This window comes from Ambystoma mexicanum, chromosome 5p, assembly GCF_040938575.1.
Source record: "Ambystoma mexicanum isolate Mex_15411 chromosome 5p, UKY_AmexF1_1, whole genome shotgun sequence".
NCBI lineage: Eukaryota > Metazoa > Chordata > Amphibia > Caudata > Ambystomatidae > Ambystoma > Ambystoma mexicanum.
In genome coordinates, this window is record NC_090930.1 from 553,574,537 (window position 1) to 553,594,961 (window position 20,425).

The 20,425-nt window shown below is 41.0% G+C and overlaps 1 protein-coding gene across 3 annotated transcripts in view; it reads right to left on the bottom strand.

Annotated features, from left to right (window-relative positions):
- Positions 1 to 20,425, bottom strand: part of OCRL (OCRL inositol polyphosphate-5-phosphatase) — a 1,330,750-nt gene that overhangs the window by 1,195,410 nt on the left and 114,915 nt on the right. For 2 of the 3 annotated variants that reach the window (XM_069612980.1, XM_069612979.1), the window contains exon 1: positions 1,247 to 1,388. In XM_069612980.1, coding sequence (XP_069469081.1) covers positions 1,247 to 1,388 — 142 coding nt within the window. Of the gene's footprint in view, positions 1 to 1,246; positions 1,389 to 20,425 lie in introns of those variants that run through there. The other variant, XM_069612981.1, reaches the window with a different exon arrangement.

A 20,425-nucleotide genomic window follows, 5' to 3' on the forward strand; every position in this document is an offset into this window, starting at 1 on the left:
AACGCAGATTTTACGCAGAGCCTAGAATTTCCATCCAAACTATCAAAGATGGTTAAAAAAAAAAGGCAGAGTGGTCTACCCTGTGTTTTACTATCTAGGTCATTTTGAGTCTCTCACAAAATGCAACTGTAAAATATGCTCATTGTAACAGCTGTGAAAGAATGAACAGGTAGAACAAATCCAGCCACACTTTGAGGATCTGCACATGGGATCCACAAAGATTTCTGGAGACCTACATGTATATGCACCTTGCCTCATGAACCCTGTAAATTGACCAGTCCTCCCACGACTTTCTCAGTCGTGCCGGCGGAAGGATGGCTCAGGGGCAAAGTATTGGTCTTGGAAGCAAGATAACGCAGTGCAAAGCATCACAGGCTCGAATCCCAATCCCGATCCTGTGCTTAGAAACCACTCGTTGGTATTCAGCGTGTTATAAATGAACAATTAAATAAAAATAAATTAAAAAAATAAAATGAATTCTCTCTCTGTATTCCCCCCCATTTTCAGAGAGTGCTCAGTTGCTTGCTAAGACCTGTGCCATCATTTATTCCATGCATACATACACAGGTACACGTTTTCTATTTTACCACGTAACTATATTTTTGCATGCAAAATAACTGGAGTGGGTACGTGACAACCACTTCCACCTTTTCTCACCCAACTACTTCCTTCACCTACTTTTTTGTATGAATATAGTGGGAAACTGCTCTAAAATCACCTTCTGTGAGGTCTAACCTTGTTAATAGCATCATTTCACAGTTCTGTCTCATTTTTAATTTGAGATTTACAAGTACCAGAATGCAGTACGATGTCAGCCTAAAATCCAAAATAAGTTGATTACTTTAAAGGTGGCACAGGACAACTTCAGTCCATGCCCAATGGGTTTTACCACTTTTCAAAATTTAAAAACACACACCAGAAGAGGGGGAATGAACAGGTCTTGTGCTTGTAGTCAATTTTTAAACTCAGGCAATCAGTGTATTTTTTGCAAATTACCAGCAAATATACATTGTCAGCTGTCAGGAACGGATCTGTACACAGCTGAGCTGAGGTCAGATTGCCAGGTTGGGCCCTATGGCAATTACGTGGGACCTGCCTCTCATTCTACACCCACTATATACCACTTGCAATAGGATAGCTCAATCAAGCAGCCCTACCAATAAATGCGGCATGGCGGAAAACAATATCGCAACTATCAAAATAAAACATTAATCTAAGCACTGGAGATACATTGTTTGTCATTTACCTTCCTGGACACGTTGAACCTCTGTGAGGAATTCAACACACTTATCCTCATCAGGGATTTCAAAAAGGTGTTCCATAGTCCAGGGGTCTGCTTCTATGCGGATTTTGCAACCACCTGAAGAAAAAAACGGAATGTTAAGCATATAAAATGTGAATTAACACTCTCCACAGAAGCTGCAGATTCCTAATGGTTGAGTACCTAAAATTTATTGTGCGTAGATAAGTGCAGAGGCTGAAATTGAGGGTAGCTGGGAGCTATTTTAGCCCTGCTTGTATCCTATTTATTTATTTTGTTTTGTCATTTATAAAGCGCACCTAACACAGAGGCATCTGGGCACTGTTTATTTTGTAGAGACCGTGCAGCATAAAGTACATATATACATGCGTAACGATTCTGAGTAATGCATACGGTTAACAGTTCTGGTCATAGTAGTTACTTCAGCTGGATTGTGAGAGAAAGCTACTTTCACCGCTCATGTGTGAATAGCCAGGTTTTCAAGCTTTTACAGAAGGACCAAAAGGAGGATTCAGATCTTAAATGGTAATGGAAGACTGTTCTAGTGTTTGGCAGCTACCACTGGAAAGCTACAACCCCCCTGCTTTCTGCCGTTTGAATCTGCGTATGGTGAGTAAGTGTGAATGGGCTGAGCGAGTGGGTCTATTAGATTGGTTTTTGGTGAATTTGTTGGATAAGCACTTAGGGGCTGTATTGGATAGACATTTGTGTGTCAAGGAGAGGGTTTTGAACAGGATACGTTAGTGGACCGGCAAACAGTGGGCATTAGTCTTGCCATGGGAATAGGTTTATTTTTTGGGATGTTATGGGCTGCACTTAGAGCATTGCTTTGAATCACCTGAATTTATTTGATGTTGCAGTTGTTGGAGCCTGCATGGAGGGTGTTGCAGTAGTCTATCCTGGATAGGATGAGAGCTCTGGCAAGCGTAATACAGCTGTCTGTTGACGGGAAGCGTCTACAGGCATTGCTTTTATTTTTTATTTGGGTATACCGCGCCGGAGCATGCAGGTATCTTGGCGCACACAGACACACAGGACAATGAAAAGGTAGAGGACATAGGCAGGCAAAGGGTCGATCAGGTAGGTCTAGGCGAAGAGAAAGGTTTTGAATGCTTTCTTAAATGTATTTATGTTGGTATCTGATCGGAGCGATGCAGGGAGATCATTCCAGATTCTCGAGGCGCAGTTAGGAAACGATCTGCCCAGTCCGTTAGGAGGGGCGAGTAACATTGGTGTTGGTTGATCTTAATGAAGGTAGGGATTCATACCATGAAGCGGTTTTCAGGTAACTGGGAGATTTCCCGTAAAGACACTTGTGAAGTAAAGTCGCCGCTTTGAATTGACATCTGGCCGTGACTGGTAGCCAGTGTAGTTCCTGTTGATAGATTGAAATATGGGATCTTTGTGAGACTTTTTACTATCCAAACCACATAGTTTTCAATCGTTTGTAGGTGGTGGGTGCTTTTTTTTTTCTTTCCTTCTTTCTTTTTTTTTACGGCCCCCACTAGCAGCGCCTTATCTATTCTTGACAGAATAGTTGTCCGAGCGATGGTAGCCGAGTTGTGCTCGTTAAGATATGTATGAATGTTCCCGAGTAGCTTTAGGTGGTACTAGCAGTTTTTGGCAACTAAGTTCACATGAGATTATGCACTCTGCATGCAATTGGTTTGTACACTGAGTGTTTTAATGTTCTTCTTAACAGAGATGCAACAGTCCTGGATGGAGAAAGTCTGGTAGCAGTTAGGGAGTTTGGACCTAGCTTGTGAAGAGCCAAAGATAAGGAGCTCAGTCTTGCCCTTATTGAGGCACATCCAGTTTTCCGCCATCCAAGTATCTACTTGATTATAGATATTTTGGAGGAGTAGGCTGTCGACAGCATAGTCCCCCGAGATCTCCACGACCAATTGCGTGTCGCCTGCGTAACTGGTCCAAAATAATCCAGATTCTTCTAGGGGGCTGCATTGATGAGCTCTGAGATGTAAGCTGCTGCTGATGCCATGGCGTTGACCTGTCTGGTTAAGGTGAGAGCTGAATCAAGGTAAATGCCCAAGGTTTTTAATTCCTTGGAGACATTGATAGTAATCCCATCAATAACGAAGGATTTGAACGAGTCACAGAGTTTGTTTATTTTGTGCGCCTATGAGGAGCAACTCTGTTTTTTCATTATTGAAACAAAGGCCATGCTGGGCCATCCAGGGCTGGATGGTGTGGTGAATTTTATTTAGTGATCTTGTGTCTGTGTCATGCGTGCCTGTAATAAGGACGAGGATTTGGGTATCGTCTGCATAGTTAGTGTAGGTGATGCCCAGGTCACAGATGAGGTTGAATAGAAGCTTGGTAAAGATATTGTAGGGTGTAGGGGAGACACAGGAGCCCTGAGGAACTCCACAGGTGACTGAGGCTGGCAGTCCTGCTGCCATAGGTGAGAAAACTCTCATAGTTCTGTTGGTTAGGAAGGACTGTGTCCAAAGTATAGCTCTGGTTGAGAAGTGGGCCTTCGAGGAGAGGTGTTTGCAAAGTATTTTATGGTTTACTAAAGCAAACGCTGCTGAGAGGTCCAGTAGGAGGAGGAGCGCTAGATTCCCGTTATCTTTAATCTCGTCCATTTGTATTTTTAGATCCAGGATGGCCGATTCAGTGCCATGCCCTGGGCAGAAGCCTGATTGGCGAAAGCCTAGGAGGTTGTTAGATTCCAGATGGTTTTGGATTTGCAGATAAGCTTCTCTGTCCAATATATTGAGGAGGAAAGGTACTGTTGTGATGGGGCGGTAGTTTGTAGGAATGTTAGGGTCTACCGTAGGTTTCTTCAGTAAAGGGAGGACCCACGCATCTTTAAGGTTGGTTGGCACAATGCTTGTTGCGAATGAGGCATTGATATGGGTTGGGATGAATGGGGCAAGTTCGGCATCGCAGTCTTTAATGAGCGAGGCCGGGCAGACCTCGACATCTGGAGGGCTCGAGGCTTGTGATCATTTTCATGACTTCTGTTGTTATGAATGGGGCAAATTCTAATTGTGTATTGGTATGGTGTATTGGTGGGGTGTATGTATAAAGTCCTGATGAGTTTGGCAAGGTGTTAGGTTATTCTTTTTAGATTCAATTTTCGTTTGTAGTAGGGTGACTCTGGAGGTGGCACTGGTGATTCAAGTTCTCATAGACTGGTGAAGAGCTCCTTTGTGGCAGAGGTGGCTATAGCAATTCTCTCATTAGAAGTGGTACTTTTAGAAGAACAAATTACTTACCCCTGGTAATGTTCTTTAACTGGGTGTTCCTCCCACGTATTCCTCATCTTTGATATCTTCCATCCAGCGTCAGCTGCTTCGGAAACTTTTTTCTCAGGAGAGGGTGCAGTGCATCGTTTACTCGATGCCCCTCGACAGCCTCCGTCCGCTCTAGGGCATGACATCATCAACTGTATATATAGCATGCACTTGCACCAGTTACTACAGTTCTAGTTTTTCCTCTCCCAAAAGCCCAGAAGTTCGCCAGGCCAAAGAATGATCCAACGTCGAAGGAGAGGATGGCGTAATACACAGAAATTCACTTGATGGCAGGATGGGAAGGGCGATGAAGAATACGTGTGAGGAACTTCCAGTCGAAAGAACATTACAGGGGTTAGTAATTTGTTCTTCGAATGGATTGTGTAGTACCACTTATTCCTCATCTTTGATAGCCTCCCAAAGCAGAATGTTATTGGAGGTGGGAACAGAGAATGTGTCTTTCATTAACGCTGTGTAATACAGCCTTCCCAAACCTCACCTATTAACCCGATGTAGAGTCGAGGCAATAATATTTTGCGAAAGTATGAATAGCGGACCTGGTTGCAGCATCACAAACGTCCTGCAATAGATCCCCTCTCTGCACAGCTGATGTAGTGACCACCACTCTAGTCCAGTGTGCCCATAATCCAACAGGAACGTCTGCTAGGTTGTAGCATTCTGACATGCAAAGGATAATCCAGCGGGTCAAGGTCTGCTTGGTTACAGCTAAACCTAGCTTGTGACTGGTATACCGGATAAAAAGCTGGTTGTCTTGCCTAAGCTTTGCCATTCTAGAGATGTAAAAGCTCATGTCCCTCTTAGGATCAAGAGGATGAAGTCTCTCGTCCTCCTTGGAGGGATGTAGTGGTGGGCAAAAGGTAGGAAGCACAGTTTTTTGTGCTAGATGAAATTTTGAAACTACCTTCGGAAGAAAGGAAGGGCGAATCCTCAACACAACCTTCTCTTTGCAAAAGGTGGTATATGGAGGCTTACAAGTTAGAGCCTGTAATTCACTGACTCTATGTGCCGATCTAACAGCCGTTACAAAAAGAATTTTGAGGGTCAGCATCCTTAAGAGGACATGAATGAAGGGGCTCAAAAGGAATGCCCATATGGAATTTTAATACAAGGTTTAGATCCCAGCCGCCAACAACGAATAGAACAGGAGGGAAAATATTAGTTAGTACCTTCAGGAATTGGACCACAATAGGGATCTTAAAAATTTTCCTTGATCTGGCGAATGCTTAAAAATAGAAAGCGCTGCCAGATAGCCCTTAGCAGCCGCAACCTGTAGCTCCTTATGGGAAGTAAAAAAAAAAAAAGACAGCACCACAGGTGTGTCGTAGGTGAAAGGCTCTACATTCTTAACTATGCACCAGCTGCAAAACGTATTCCAACGGCAGCAGTATAGAGACTTTGCTGCTGGTCTTCTGGCTGAAAGCAACACCTCCATTATGTCTTCCGGGAGGTCCCAATTCCTGTATCTCAACCTTTCGGAAACTCAGGACTCAGACTCAGGACTTTCGGACTCAGGAGCCAAGCAGTTTCAGGAAACCACAGAGTGCAAGTATTGACCCAGTCAAACGGCAATTGGGGTTGAGAGGGGAGGGTAGTGAGCATTGGGGAGTACTAAAGAGTTTTGTTTACTGTTTAGTAGAATGTTGTCTAGTATTGTTTAGTAGTATCGAGTATTGTCACATACTGTCAAACTTGTAGGGACAGGAGCAGAGGTAGAGGTCCCTTTGTGTGTGGCTAGGGCACATTCTGGTGGAGGTAAAAGATTCTGGTGAACAACCTAGACTATTGACTTGAAGACACGGATGACAGGAGTATGTAAATAGTGGTTTCCTGTGGGTTGTGCGTTTTAGCTCTGGTCATAAATGATGGTATTCCGGTAGAGGTTTAGTGAGGGAGCTGGCCTAGATTGCGGAAGACGAGTCGACTGGGTAAGTCTCCTGGAGTGAGATGATTTGCACACGATGCAACGTAGCGGGAACAGTTCGATCACAAAAGAATATTGTTATACTCCCCCTGGAGGTGGGAAGACAGCGGTGAGGTTTTGATTGAATTTGTGTATACTGTGGGAGCAACGCGGGGTTGGCAAGGTGCACGCGGTAGTAGATTGTGCAATATTACCTTGTTTAGTAAATTGGTGACGTCACCCGTATGTTTGTTGCAAAGGACGTGAAAAGCATGAGACGGTGAGGAGTTAGCAGTTGAACGTTTGTGATTGGCAGACGAGGTGAACCAGTGGCGGTGCACGCATGTGCAGGATTTGTGAGCATACCTGAGCAGGGAGCGATTGTGAATAAGGGCGGTGCGTGGAGTATGCCCGATATAGTGTGGAGCCAGAGAGGCTTGTAGTAAAGTCAACAGTATAACAATTACCTTGTGTTTCTTCCTTAACAGCGGATTGTCAAAACCCTTGATTTGAGGTCAGGTAAAAAGCAAAAGCGACATATGATGTACCAGGGAAAGGGCGGGGGATACACCCCTACATCATTTGTGTAAGACCCTCCCACTCTATAAGAACAAAATATGCAAGTACAACATAGAATGTTTTCAGACCTAACCGAACAGACAATTAGCCGTAACAACTACCTTAAGTGCACTCAATTGTAGAACACAGTGCCTTCTCCAAATCTTGGGCAGCAGACATCTGAAAACACTCTTCAACTAACATAACATAGAAGATGAGAGGATTGAATAGAGAGTAAGCAATAACTTTCGAATCCCTGTAACCTTAAAAATGTCTTTATAATGTTATGAGACAAAATTTGAGACATCATCGGGGTGAAGGGGCATAGTTTGGACAACACGGACAGAGTTTGTTGAAGGGGTGGAATCTGGTGAAGGTGCAAAGTCTGACAGACGTGGAGTAAAGTTGTGGAGGTGCATGCACTTATTTGGGCGTAGGGCAGCAGATAGTCTAAATACGTCATTGTCGCCAGTAGCAGACTTTCTGGCACCTGTGATGTGGCTGGGACTAGGCAGTCCCAGCCCCCTGGCCTCGGCCCGACACAGACAGACACGCACACACACAATCACTAGCCTGCGAAAGCAGTAGCTTTCCCGTGCAAGTTCATGACCTTATAAGGACATTCCTGACCTGAGGGGGTAGGAAGGAGGCCAAACTACAGTATGACCAAAGAACAAGCGACAATCTTGTAGCACGGCCATCACTAGCCACGTTTGGTAGCCATACACGGTAAACGTGAATGCGCACACTCAAAATAATGCAAACATGGTAATAACGCAACTGCTGCCACTAGCTTGTATTTAGACACATATACAAGTGACCAACAATACTGTGTGTAAAAAGAGGTGAGATATGTTACAAAGGAGTAATGGGTGGTCCTCTTTTTTGTAGGTGGCTGTGTGGATGAGGGCCAGATTACATGGTCAAAAAACAGATTCCACAGAACAGCTACCCACCTTCACATGTTAGGGGCGTGAGTTTGACACACAACTTTTTTTTTTTTTTTAGAGGGAACGGTCTTAACGTATTTAGACAGAGGTACAAGATTTAGTAAAACAATTCATTTTTTTATCAATATGTGCTAAATGTCTACAAGAAACATACTAAAAAACATTTAAAACATAGGCATTGTTTCCACCTAATCAAATAATAAATCACAGACACTGTCGCTGTACACTTCGTACGGATTAAATGGAACACAAGGGGGTTCTGATTGTATTAATTACCTTAGTATTTTGTTGGTCCTGATGCACGGATTAAATGGAACACAAGGGGGCTCCGATTGTATTAATTACATTAATATTTTGTTCGTTCTGATGCAGAATCCTTGGATCCAGAAACATGACTAAGTGTCGACATAGTTCAAAGACAAGTGTAAAATAGAAATTGAGAGGGCCAATTTATATTTAAGTGGTTAGAATCACACCCCTCATTTTCTAATACGAACCTCACTTCCTATCTCCAGAATAACATTAAATGACCTATCGAGGTAGAAACATGTCTGTGATTTATTGTTTGATTAGTTTGCAAACAATGGCCATGTTTTAAATGATTTTTTGTAGAACTTTTGCGCATATAGAATAAAAAATGAATTGTTTTACTAAATCCTGTTCCTCCGTCTAAATAAGTTAAGACAGTTCTCTCTAAAAAAAACTCACGCCCCCATCGTGTGATGGTTCAAAAGATAGGGTGATACACAATTTGTCACATTACTCTTCAATTTAAGATGCTGTGTGCAATGTTAAAAATACAGGAATACAAAAGGGAAACAAAGTTACCCAGTACTAATAGTCTTAAGGGCTGATCAGTTTCCCAATAACATGCAAGCAAAAAGTCAGGACAGGGTCAAAAACAAAGCAAAAATAATGGGGTTCGATTGGAAACTATGGAGGGAAAGTTGCAAAAAGAAAATCTTTCCTAACAGTGCCACAGTTAACTATAAAAACATATCAGACTCACCATATTCTACAAGCATGTGCCAGCCTGGATTCCTTTCAGCTCAGTCCTGTTTTCAGTTACTTGCATCATGCGCTGGTGTAGAAATTGTGTATTTTGCACTTTAACTAATCCCAAAATCTGTCTGGTTGCTATACAGAAGTTTAAACCTCCACAGAGACTTGCTTGTTTGTAAGTGCATGTTATTCTTTTCTCCTAAGCTTTGTCTATTGGATTTTAAAGGCGAATAGCAAGATACCCTATTTGATGAGTCCTAGGTAATCGATGCTTGAAGACAAACTGGTGATTTCTGGTTATTAAGTGGAGTCGCCTCGCCCCCAAGACTACCAATGCTCTCCTCCTTTGGCTTTGAGCCACTCTGCTCCTCCTTACTAATAATGATTCAATGTCTATAGGGGCACGTTGGCATGTATGGTATTGCAAGATGTAATGGGATGTCATGTAATTCCTACTGGATTCTGTGACAGAGTTACTTTAATCTTGTGATTCTATTTTTGTCTCATGCCATCTGCTCTCCAGTGCCTCTCGGCTGCAGCATGTCCAGATGCCGCTCTTTGGACCCTTGCCCAAAGAATCCATCAAGGGTACTTTTTTTCTAAAATAGACAGGAATGGCTGTTCTGGAAGGTATTAAGCCCTGCTTACAAGGTGAGCCCTCGTACCATGCCGTTGCTGGAGGCGTGGGTCATGTAATTGTAATATAATGCAATTGTTTATTTATAGAGAGCTTATACACAGGTGAAGTTTTTCAAAGCGCTTCAAGGTGGGAAGGGAATAGGGGAATACAGAGTCCTTCTTAGGCCTTGAAGTTTCTGAATGATCTTGCAAAAATGACTAGCAGCTTGGCCTGGCGGCCTTAAAACAAGTGCAGGATTAAGACAAAAAGGAAAGAGCGAAGGGAGAGGAACATACAATCCTTAGCTGCCATACCAGGCCAATGATGTTTCAGATAGTGCTAGTGTGTGACAGATGGCAAGGGGAAAGCGGTGGGGGGTGGGAGAAGGAGAGGGAGATACAGAAACAAAGAACTACTGTCCGAAGTCTGGCGGACCAGCCCACGTTAGGAAGAGAGGAAGAGAGGGAGGGCAGTAGGAAGAATACAGAGGGGGTTAACAAGGGAGAAGGAGAGAGAAGAGAAGAGGAAGGTATTGAGGAGTTTCTGGAATGTACAGTGATCAGGCTCAAGACGGGGAGATCTACAGATCAGAAAAAAGCCAATCTAGTTCAATCAAAGATTGTTGCAACCACCACTCTGTTTCAATTAGGCAAATTCATTTATTTTAATATATGTTTAGCAAAAACTAAAAAGGCCTCCAAGTAAGTGCTATACATATTCATCTAAAAAACATTATAAACCTGTGCAGAACACTTACATTCTTAAAGGTGACAATGAACCATACCATTGAGCTAAATACAAAAATGAAAAAAAATCTAAGAAATATATAAAATACAAGGGAAAACAGTTTCAACTGCTGTTGGTGTATATATGGTTAATTCACAAATTCAAGAAAAGATCTCGCATCAATAGGTATGATCATTCTTGCATAATTAAATGTGACAATTATCCGGGGAGATAGCTGTATTTGCTTTGATATTTATATAAAGCCTCTCTGCACTACTACAAAAAGTTATTTTGGTGGTGTACATAAAGTTGCAAATTGAAAAGGCCACCCTTGTAATACTTAGTATAGATTGAGAAAGAGAAAAAAGGTTAGCAACAGTTTCCTCAATTTTAGTCCACATATGTTTCGGCCGTATCAACTCATACAGTTCACTCACAGTGCTGTTGGTATTATTAGTTGGGGCCGTCTTCAGGACAAAGAAAATGATTTGGACGTGTAGTTTATACTTCCCAAGTTCCGTACCACACACTCTAAAGGAAAAAATTAAAAAGACTTATTTTAAAAAAACACATACAAAATGTTTGTTGATACTTCTATACTTAAAATGGTGGAAGCGGCATATTTTGTTCTACCACCACATTAACTGACCTGTATCTCACTCAGAGTGAATCCAGACATTTAGAAAAATTCTTGGCGCCGTCTGGCTGCTCTTGGGTATTCGATTCAGATGATGTAGTCATTCACCATACCTATGGGTATTCATGCCCCTATTAGTATTAATCTCATTTGATTTAAATGTGTTAATTGTTTTTGTTATAAGATGCAACCATTATTATGTATCAAATGGGTACCTTAAAATTCTGCTCAGAACAGCTTATTATTATGCTGTTGCCGTGACGTAGTTTATGTGAAAGATCTTGGAATTGAATATCTATAGCGGTCTTCACCGCTGTTCAAAGCTGCGCTGTGTTCACAGTTACAACCGCTGTCTGAAAAAAGACAGAACAGAATAGAAGTCAATTCCTTTACTGATCCCTTGTGATTACATTGTTATATTTCACAACATTGCATGTGGTAATCAGTATATACTTATTCAGTCGTCCGTGAATAAACTATTGGTAATTATGCAGTATTTAGCTTTATAGTTGTTCCTAAATGCTTGCTAAGGCTGCAAAGTAAGTTATAACCTCTTGTAAAACATAAAGATAGTCAAATACTATCGTAGTTCTTGGCAGTCCCTTGAGGACCTACTGATCTGCTACATCTGTTTATCACCGCAGGTAGTAAAAAAAATGAATGTGAGAAACAGAAAAGTAGAGTTTTCTTATTGTGCATCTCGAAGGAGTGCTGCTTACCTCAAAGTGATTTGATGTGCTCCTGTTTTTTCCCTAAGCCGGGAGCATTTTGTGTGATGACTAGTATCGAGAAGCCTTCATTTCCGATCGCTCAGTCTGTGATAGCCCATCATGTGACCTCCCTGCATTTTGAGGTGGTCACTGTCAGAACTTGCCAGGGTTTCTGGGATATGTACTTTATTGTAAGTGTGCCTCACATAATGTTTCTATGCCGCTCTGCAGCAAAGTATATGTTTGCAAAAGCCATGCGCGAAAGAATATGACTATTACCAATTAATATCCAAGAGCGCGGTCACCTGATCACACATCCTGTTGCCAACCTACGCATTATAGTGGTGACAATGTCAATCCTGGCATTGTTTAATTTGTGAAATCGTGATGTTCTATCTTTTTCTTTATTCTTTAAATACATTGTAGTAGCTTATCCCCAATGTGGGGCACGTAGTTACATGGGAGTGTTCAAGTAACCCCAGCCCAGAAATTTCTACTGGGAGAAAGAACCAGACATCTCACCGGGTATCCACTCATGATGTTGTCACCATGACCTCTCATTAAGGACAAGAAATGTAATTTCCACTTTTGCAACAATTACTTGGAGGTGGCTTCAAAGTCTCTCGAATAGAGACGGTCATGGCTCGATTTTTTTGGGGACTGGTCATGCTAAAGTGCAGATACAGTCTATAAGGGTGGACTTAGTCTCTCGTATACAGTTTACATGGTATCTCACAGGAATGCATTCCATTCTACGGCCACATTGAGTCCTTGTTTCACTGTGTTGGTATCATAAATCCATCTTTGTTCACAGCGTGTCAGTGTGAGATCTCGATTGCCCCCTATAGGGGCCTGTTTGACAACTTGTAATACACACCAGGGCATATCGGTTGATTTGTGCTGTTTTTTAATGTAATGTGCTACCAGGGGTTTATTGTCTATTTTGTTTCTTATGCACGATTTGTGCTCACATATGCGCGGTCTCACCTGCCGTTTAGTTTTGCCAATGTATGCTAGATTACAAGGGCATATTATGACATAGATTGCCCAGGTTGTTAAACAGTTGGTAAAGTCTGTTAGTTGTACGAGACGTGTGCCTAAGGTAATGCTTTTCATTTCCCTAGTTTGTGCACAGACTGAGCATTTAACACATTTATGGTGACCTGAGACTGGCGGTAGACCTCATAGGTGTGTACCAAGGTATCTTTCAGATTCCTTTGCCTTTTAAAGGCAAAACGTGGTCTAGAAGGATGAAAATCCTCAGTTTTTATCATGTCCCAGTGTCTGAGAATGACTTTGCGGAGTGAGCTACTTATGGGGCTAAAGGTACTCACACACGTGATCTTATCCAAAGATATCTTCTGCGTTCGGTGTAGACATGTGTACCTATTCATGTGTTGAGCTCGTTTATATGCCCTCTGTATCGTGGATTTCGGGTAACATCTGTCTTTTAGTCTTGTTTTTAGAGCCAGACCATGAGACTTGTAATTGGCTATCTGTGAGCAGTTTCTGCGAATTTGCAAAAACTGGCCGAAGGGGAGGCCTTCTTTTAAACTTTTGGGGTGAAAACTGGCCTAGTTCAGAAGCATGTTTTTGTCTGTGGGCTTTATGTATAGCACTGTTTCTAAAGTGCCATAGTCCATTTTCATAATTTCTAAATCAAGAAATGGTACCCTTGTCATATTATGTTAGATGGTAACTTGGATACAGGGATTTTGGGTGTCCAGCCATGTATGGAACTCCATTAGTTGGGTGATAGAGCCTCTCCAGATCATGCACACATCATCGATGTATCTGTACCATGCTCGAATGTTTTGGCTAAAGGGATTTGTAGGATGATAAATAGAATTAATGTCAAAGTTGTCTATATAGAGCTTAGCCAGGTCGGGAGCACAAGTAGCTCCCATGCTGGTACCTTGTAGTTGGTTGAAAAATGGTTTGCCATATAGAAAAAAGTCCTCCCTCAATGCCAGACGTATACACTCCTAAATAAATGCTGTTGGTACTTTTATTAGAGTGCTGATACGCGAGTCTAGATATTTGGCCATTACTGTTAAACAGTCTTGTTGTGGTATACTAGTATAAAGTGCTATCACATCAAGTGTGACAAGCACATCTGCTGATGTTGTAGGAAGGAGAGTGATGGTTTTGATCATACTCGTGGTGTCTTTAATATACGACTGCATTTTGCCAACGAAGGGCCGCAGGAACCAGTCGGCGTACATAGACAGAGGTTCTAAAACTGAATTAATGGCAGCAACTATTGGTCGTCCTGGTGGAGTGGATAGATTTTTATGCACCTTAGGAAGGATATAAAAAGCTGGGGTGGTAGGATTGTTGTTGACTAAGAATGAATATTCATCTTCGTCAATCCAGCCTTCTTCCAGGTCATGTTTCATCGAACTAGTGATTTCTTCCTTTAGTCTATCAGTAGGGTCATGTGGAAGCTTTCGATAGGCCTGGGGATCATTTAGATGTTTCAGGACTTCTTTCTCATAATCATTTTTGTCCCAAAGCACTATCCCCCCACCCTTGTCTGCTGGCTTAATTACAAAGGTGTTGTTCGATCTCTTGACAAATTGTACCTACAATTGTTTTTCGTCCGTAATAGCGTTTGTGTTTCGGTTATAATACGGTTTTCTAACGCTATTATTGTCGGTGTCACCATGGAGTTTAACGGTGTAAATCTTGATGGTGATTTCAAACCTGTGATATTGGTTCGTTGGTTTATAACAGAGGAATTCCTGAAGAAATATTTGAGTCTAATAATCCGAAAAAACTTGTGGAGCTCAACTTCGGTTTCAAGGTTTCTCGCTCTGCTAGTGGGCACAAAGGACAAACCCTTCATCAGCACTTGTTCCTCTGCTGATGACAGAACATATTGTGTCGAATGTAGATGGGTACTACCAATTTTGGGGAGGACCCTGCAAATTCCTTGTTTGCATGTGGGGTGGCCCTTGATATTTGTTGCGCCCTCTCCTCCCCTGCCCCTGAAAAAACTGGGGTTGTTGTTGAGGTCTGGTGGATCTACTAACTCCATTCGAAGTACTAGGGTTTGATCCTCTGCTGGTGGAGCTGTTGGATGAATTTGAGAAGTTAACATAGGGTTGTTTCCAGTAGGTTGCCTTGGCACTCCGTAACTGGATTTGCTTATTTAGATCTTCATAGTAGGTTTCAATGAAATATGGGTAGGTTTTAGTTTATTTATAATGTTCTACATCTTTTTTTAATTTCCACATTTTTTTCTCAAGAATTGTTTTCTTGAATTATACGGTTTCCACTTCCATTTTGGTTAGAACCTCTTTGAGATCTTTAATCACATTTTCTTGTTTGATTTTGGATTCAACTGTTCTATTTCATCACGTTGTAGTTTAGTTTCCTCAGCCGAGGTTTCTATTATAAGTATCAGGAGATCACGGGAGCACTTATTGCTTACACTACTGAATGTACCTTTAAATTTCATATTATGTGTAAATACTTGTGGGATATTTCTTATTTGTAGGCCTTCCGGTATTATTCCGGCCTTCAAATATGCTAACATTAGCTGTCCATGATTCTCTGTTCTTACTAGCTTTTTCTTTTTTGGAGCAGTAGTTCTGTGTCATTAGATTGTGGGTTTGTTGTTTGTGCATTTATGTTTTCACTTAGCAAAGATGGCAAACTCATAAGCTTGGGAAAAACCTCATCTGTGAAAGAGACCAGATTGGCATTTTCCATTTTATCCAATCGGTCAATGATTATTTATTTTCAATTGTTTTTAACCCAACAACCAAAGGGTTGTCCTAAAGCAATGCTTTAAGAAAATTGGGTTCTCCCTGTTTTTTGGTATTGGGGGGTTGATTGTAATAATTTGTCTTTTCGGAAGAAAAAAGACAAAAACCTAATGTCTTGCGCCCTCAGCGTTCTTATTGATCGGAAAAATAATGAAAGGTATAATCCAATTTTTTTGGGTTTTCCATAGTTGTGTTTATTTTCAAAATGATAAATACAAGTCCTCAATTTTGCGTTGATTGTCAAAATAATGTATCAGTGCCCCTCTACACGTGTTTCACTGTTTTTAGTTTTCAAACAGCTCTTCAGGAGGGAATAGCAAATCTTTTATTTTCCCGGCTCATATAACAAATAAAGGCCTATTTCAGCACACTTGGTATCAGAAAAAGAAAATATTTTGTCTGAAAATAAAAAGAAACATTTTTTTTCACTTCATTGCCTTTTTGGATTTGTTGCAAGCACTTACTATTACAGTTCTCTTCTGCACAAATTCTAAACATGCACAATTCTACTTGTAGTGCTCCCTTTTGCATTAGTTATTTGAATTCTATTTGACAATTTCTAGTTGGATTTGACTTATGTTTCTTAGCGTTATTACAAAACAAAATGATGTTCTAGTAGACTTATTGTTAGAAAAAGAAAAGTGGATACACTCACTTTCGGTTTGCTTTTGGGCCATACGTAATCGCTTTAAATAGCGTTTTTCCTTTTTTGTATGTTGTCCCACGTTTTGAATGGGCTGAGAAAGAAAGAACACCAAATAGAAAAACTTGTTGTTTCATTCAGCTAGTGGTTGTCATGTATCACAAGAATCGTATAGTTTGTCTACGTCTTGTTATTTCTAAATTTCCTCATGTTTTGCTTACCTTTTGTTCCCGTCGTTTCTGGGGCTTTCTATGGTGCTGGAAACAGTCTGTGTGCAGGATTTCGCGGCCTGATAACCGTCATGTCTTTCTGTTCCCTTGCCTTTTTTTGTTTGTTTGGAAGCGCAATCACGTGATGGTATGCATCACGTGGTCGCAGGTCCGCCATTTTGGTTTGGGAGCAAATCGATTCTTGCCCTTACGTTTGTTACCTACTATCACCCTTTAGTTTCTTACTTTTGCTCCTGCAAGAAACAATCATTATAGATGCAGGGTATTACTGTTTTTTAAACCTTGATGCTATTCTTATTTCATTTCTTAATTTCAATCATGCAGAAGCACGGTCACGTGATGATGTATTTCACATGGTCGCTAAATCGCCATCTTGGTTTGGGAACATTCCTGTTACTAATCCTAGGTTTCGGTAGTTCGTATATCACTAGCTTTGTTTTTTTTTTAAATATTTCATTTGACTTTAGTTTTGCTATTCTTCCTTTACTTACCTATTCTCAAGTTCGATAGATTTTCAATATCAATACCATTTTCGTAATGGCTCAGGCTGGTGTCCCTTTTGTAATGTCGTACTACTGGATGTAGAAGTGTCAGATTATTTGTAACTTAATACTTACTTAACTATAATATCTTATGCTTAGTCTAATGTATAACTAACAAATGTGGCATTCCTAGGTTGATTGCAAGCACTAACATGCATAAGCATTTTTAACTTTTGGGTTTCAAATATACTTCGTAGGCTGAACAGTACTATTGTTACAATAGATGTATTAGTTCTGTGTCTGAATTCAGACCTGCATGGCAACTGTCCAAAGTACAGATCCAAAAAGCTTCTCTGGTTCAGAGAATTTTTTCCAAGTTTCCTCCTCTCTGTGGTTGTTTGACTTTTTCGATTCCATAAAACTTTATATCTTTGTTAGAGTCATTTGCATGTTCTGTTAAGATAGTGGTATCCCAATGGGTATCTCATGTCTTTGGTGTTGATGGCTCTCATGTGTTCCAGAATTCTAGTTTTAAGTTTTCTTGTTGTACTTCCCACGTATACTTTTTTGCATGTACATGTGATCACATATACTACTGTTTTGTTGTTATAATTGATGAAGTTTTTAATTTGGTATTTGGTTCCATTTGGCAAAGAGACACTTTTTCTCCATTGTCTGAATATTGGCAATTTATGCATGTTCCGCATTTGTAGTTACCATTGAGGGGTGTTTTGGTCCACAATTGAGTTTGTCCTTCCGCTTGTTTCTTGGAAATAAAGTATGAGTGACTTAGTATGTCCTTCAGGCTTTTTGCTTTTTTGAAAGTGATATGTACTTCTTCTATGAATCTCGATATATCTTGATCCATTTTGAGAATATGCCAGTTTTTCTTCAATATGTTTTGGATCTGTTTGGCATTTGTGCTGTATTGCGTTATGAATCTCAATTTATGTTCTTGTTCGTCTTTAACTTGTTTGTTTTTTAATAGTTCTATTCTTGCTTTTGTCTTTGTTTTTTCAAAGGATTTTTCCAGATGTTTTGACTTGTAGTCTCTTTCTCAAAATGTTTCCAATGCCTGCTTTGCATGTTTTTCATATTCTTGTGTTTCAGTACAGTTCCTTTTGATTCTTAATATTTTGCCATAGGGTATGTTTCTGACGATGTGTTGGGGATGATGACTTTTTGCATGTAAGATTGTGTTGACAGCAGTTGGTTTGACATAGAGAGTCATTGAGATGTTTCCATTTTTGATATATATTTCTAGATCTAGAAATTGAATTCGATTAGGACTTTGGTTGTTTGTAAACTTCAAGTTGTATTGATTTGAATTAAGGTAAGTGACATAGCCGTTCAAAGTTTCGGCATTTCCGTTCAAAATCAGGAGAATATCATCTATATAGCGCCCCCAATATTTATATTGTTAGATTTGTTAAAGGTGTCATGGGACCAGGCGTGTTCTATTTCAAAATGGCCAACATATAGATTAGCATAGGTAGGTGCGAATTTGGCTCCCATGGACGTCCCCCGTCTCTGTCTGTAGACCTGGTTGTTAAACATGAAAATGTTGTTGTTCAATGTGAAATTTAGCATTTCTAAGCATTTCATTTTGTTTGTAATATGAGACAGATCTGGTTTTCAAAAAATAGTTGGTTGTTTCCAATCCTTTATCGTGTGGTATACTTGTGTATAAGGAAGAGACGTCCAATGTGGCCAATAAATAGCTTGGTATCGGGGGGTCGACACTGTCGAGTGGGAGACTTATTTATCAAAAAAGAACATGGACAGGTCGACTTACTCAATGTGGCCGTAGAATGGAATGCGTTCCTGTGAGATACCCTATAAACTGTATACGAGAGACTAAGGCCACCCTCATAGAGTGTACCTGCACTTTAGGATGACCAGTCCCCCAAAAAAAAAAAAAAAAAAAAAAAAAATCAAGCCATGACCGTCTCTATTCGAGAGACTTTGAAGCCACCTCTAAGTAATTGTTGCAAAAGTGGAAATTAAATGTCTTGTCCTTAATGAGAGGTCCTGGTCACAACATCATGAGTGGACACCCGGTGAGATGTCTGGTTCTTTCTCCCAGTAGAGATTTCTGGGCTGGGGTTACTTGAACTCTCCTATGTAACTACGTGCCCCACATTGGGGATAAGCTACTACAATGTATTTAAAGAATAAAGAAAAAGATAGAACATCACAATTTCACAAATTAAACAATGCCAGGATTGGCATTGTCACCACTATAATGCGTAGGTTGGCAACAGGATGTGTGATCAGGTGACCACGCTCTTGGATATTAATTGGTAATAGTCATTCTTTCGCGCATGGCTTTTGCAAACATATACTTTGTTGCAAAGCGGCATAGAAACATTATGTGAGGCACATTTACATTAAATTACATATCCCAGAAACCCTGGCAAGTTCTGACAGTGACCACCTCAAAATGCAGGGCGGTCACATGGCGGGTTATCACATGACGGCTCGATCGGAAATGAAGGCTTCTCGATACTAGTCAACACAAGAAACGCTCCCGGCTTAGAGAAAAAACAGGAGCATATCAAATCACTTTGAGGTAAGCGGCACTCGTTCGAGATGCACAATAAGAAAACTCTGCTTTTCTGTTTCTCACGTTCATTTTTTTACTACCTGCGGTGATAAACAGATGTAGCAGATCAGTAGGTGCTCAAGGTACTGCCACGAACTATGATAGTATTTAACTATCTATGTTTTACAAGAGGTTATAACTTACTTTGCAGCCTTAGCAACCATTTAGTAACAACTATAAAGCTAAATACTGCATAATTACCAATAGTTTATTCACGGACGACTGAATAAGAATATAGTGATTACCACATGCAATGTTGTGAAATATACCAATGTAATCACAAGGGATCAGTAAAGGAATTGACTTCTGTTCCGTTCTGTCTTTTTTCAGACGGCGGTTGTAACTGAACACAGCACAGCTTTGAAATTTTTAAGCATTGCTTCAAGACGGAGAGAGGCAGGGAGGCTGTTCCAGAGGGAAGTGCCTGCAGAGGAAAGATCTACCCCCAAATCTCTGTTTTGAGAATCGGCTCACCCAAAGAGTCTGAGGAGGACGAGTGGAGAGCTCCAGAGGCAGAGTATTTAGGGAAAGAGAGTCATAGATAGTGTGGGCACCGGCCCCAGAAAGCGATATGGATTATGCAGAGGGTCTTGAACTTGATCCTTAAAGCCACAGGAAGCTAGGGGAGGGATTTCAGTGCCGGAGAGATGCAGTCTCTGGGCTTGGGGCCAAGGATAAGTCTTGCGGTTCTGCTCTGGATGAGTTGTAGAGGTCAGAGAGTGGACGTAGGAAGATTTAGAAAGAGACTGTTGCAGCAGTCCAGTTTAGAAAGAACCATGGCTCTGGAGATGGTAAGCTTCTAGGGTAAGGTGGGAAAAGGTCAAATACCTCTGAGGAGGTGCAGCTGGTAGAGGGACTTTCTAGAGATATCCGAGATGTGAGAGGAGAAGGAGAGAGTGGAGTCGAAGATGACCCCTAGATACTAGTGGGTGAGAGTGCAGGGCCAAGGGAGGCCGGCCATAGTGAAAATGGGAAAGCGGGAGCAGGGGTCCCAATGAGGACGATCCCTATCTTGCTGGCATTGAGGCAGAGATCGTTTGCAGCACAC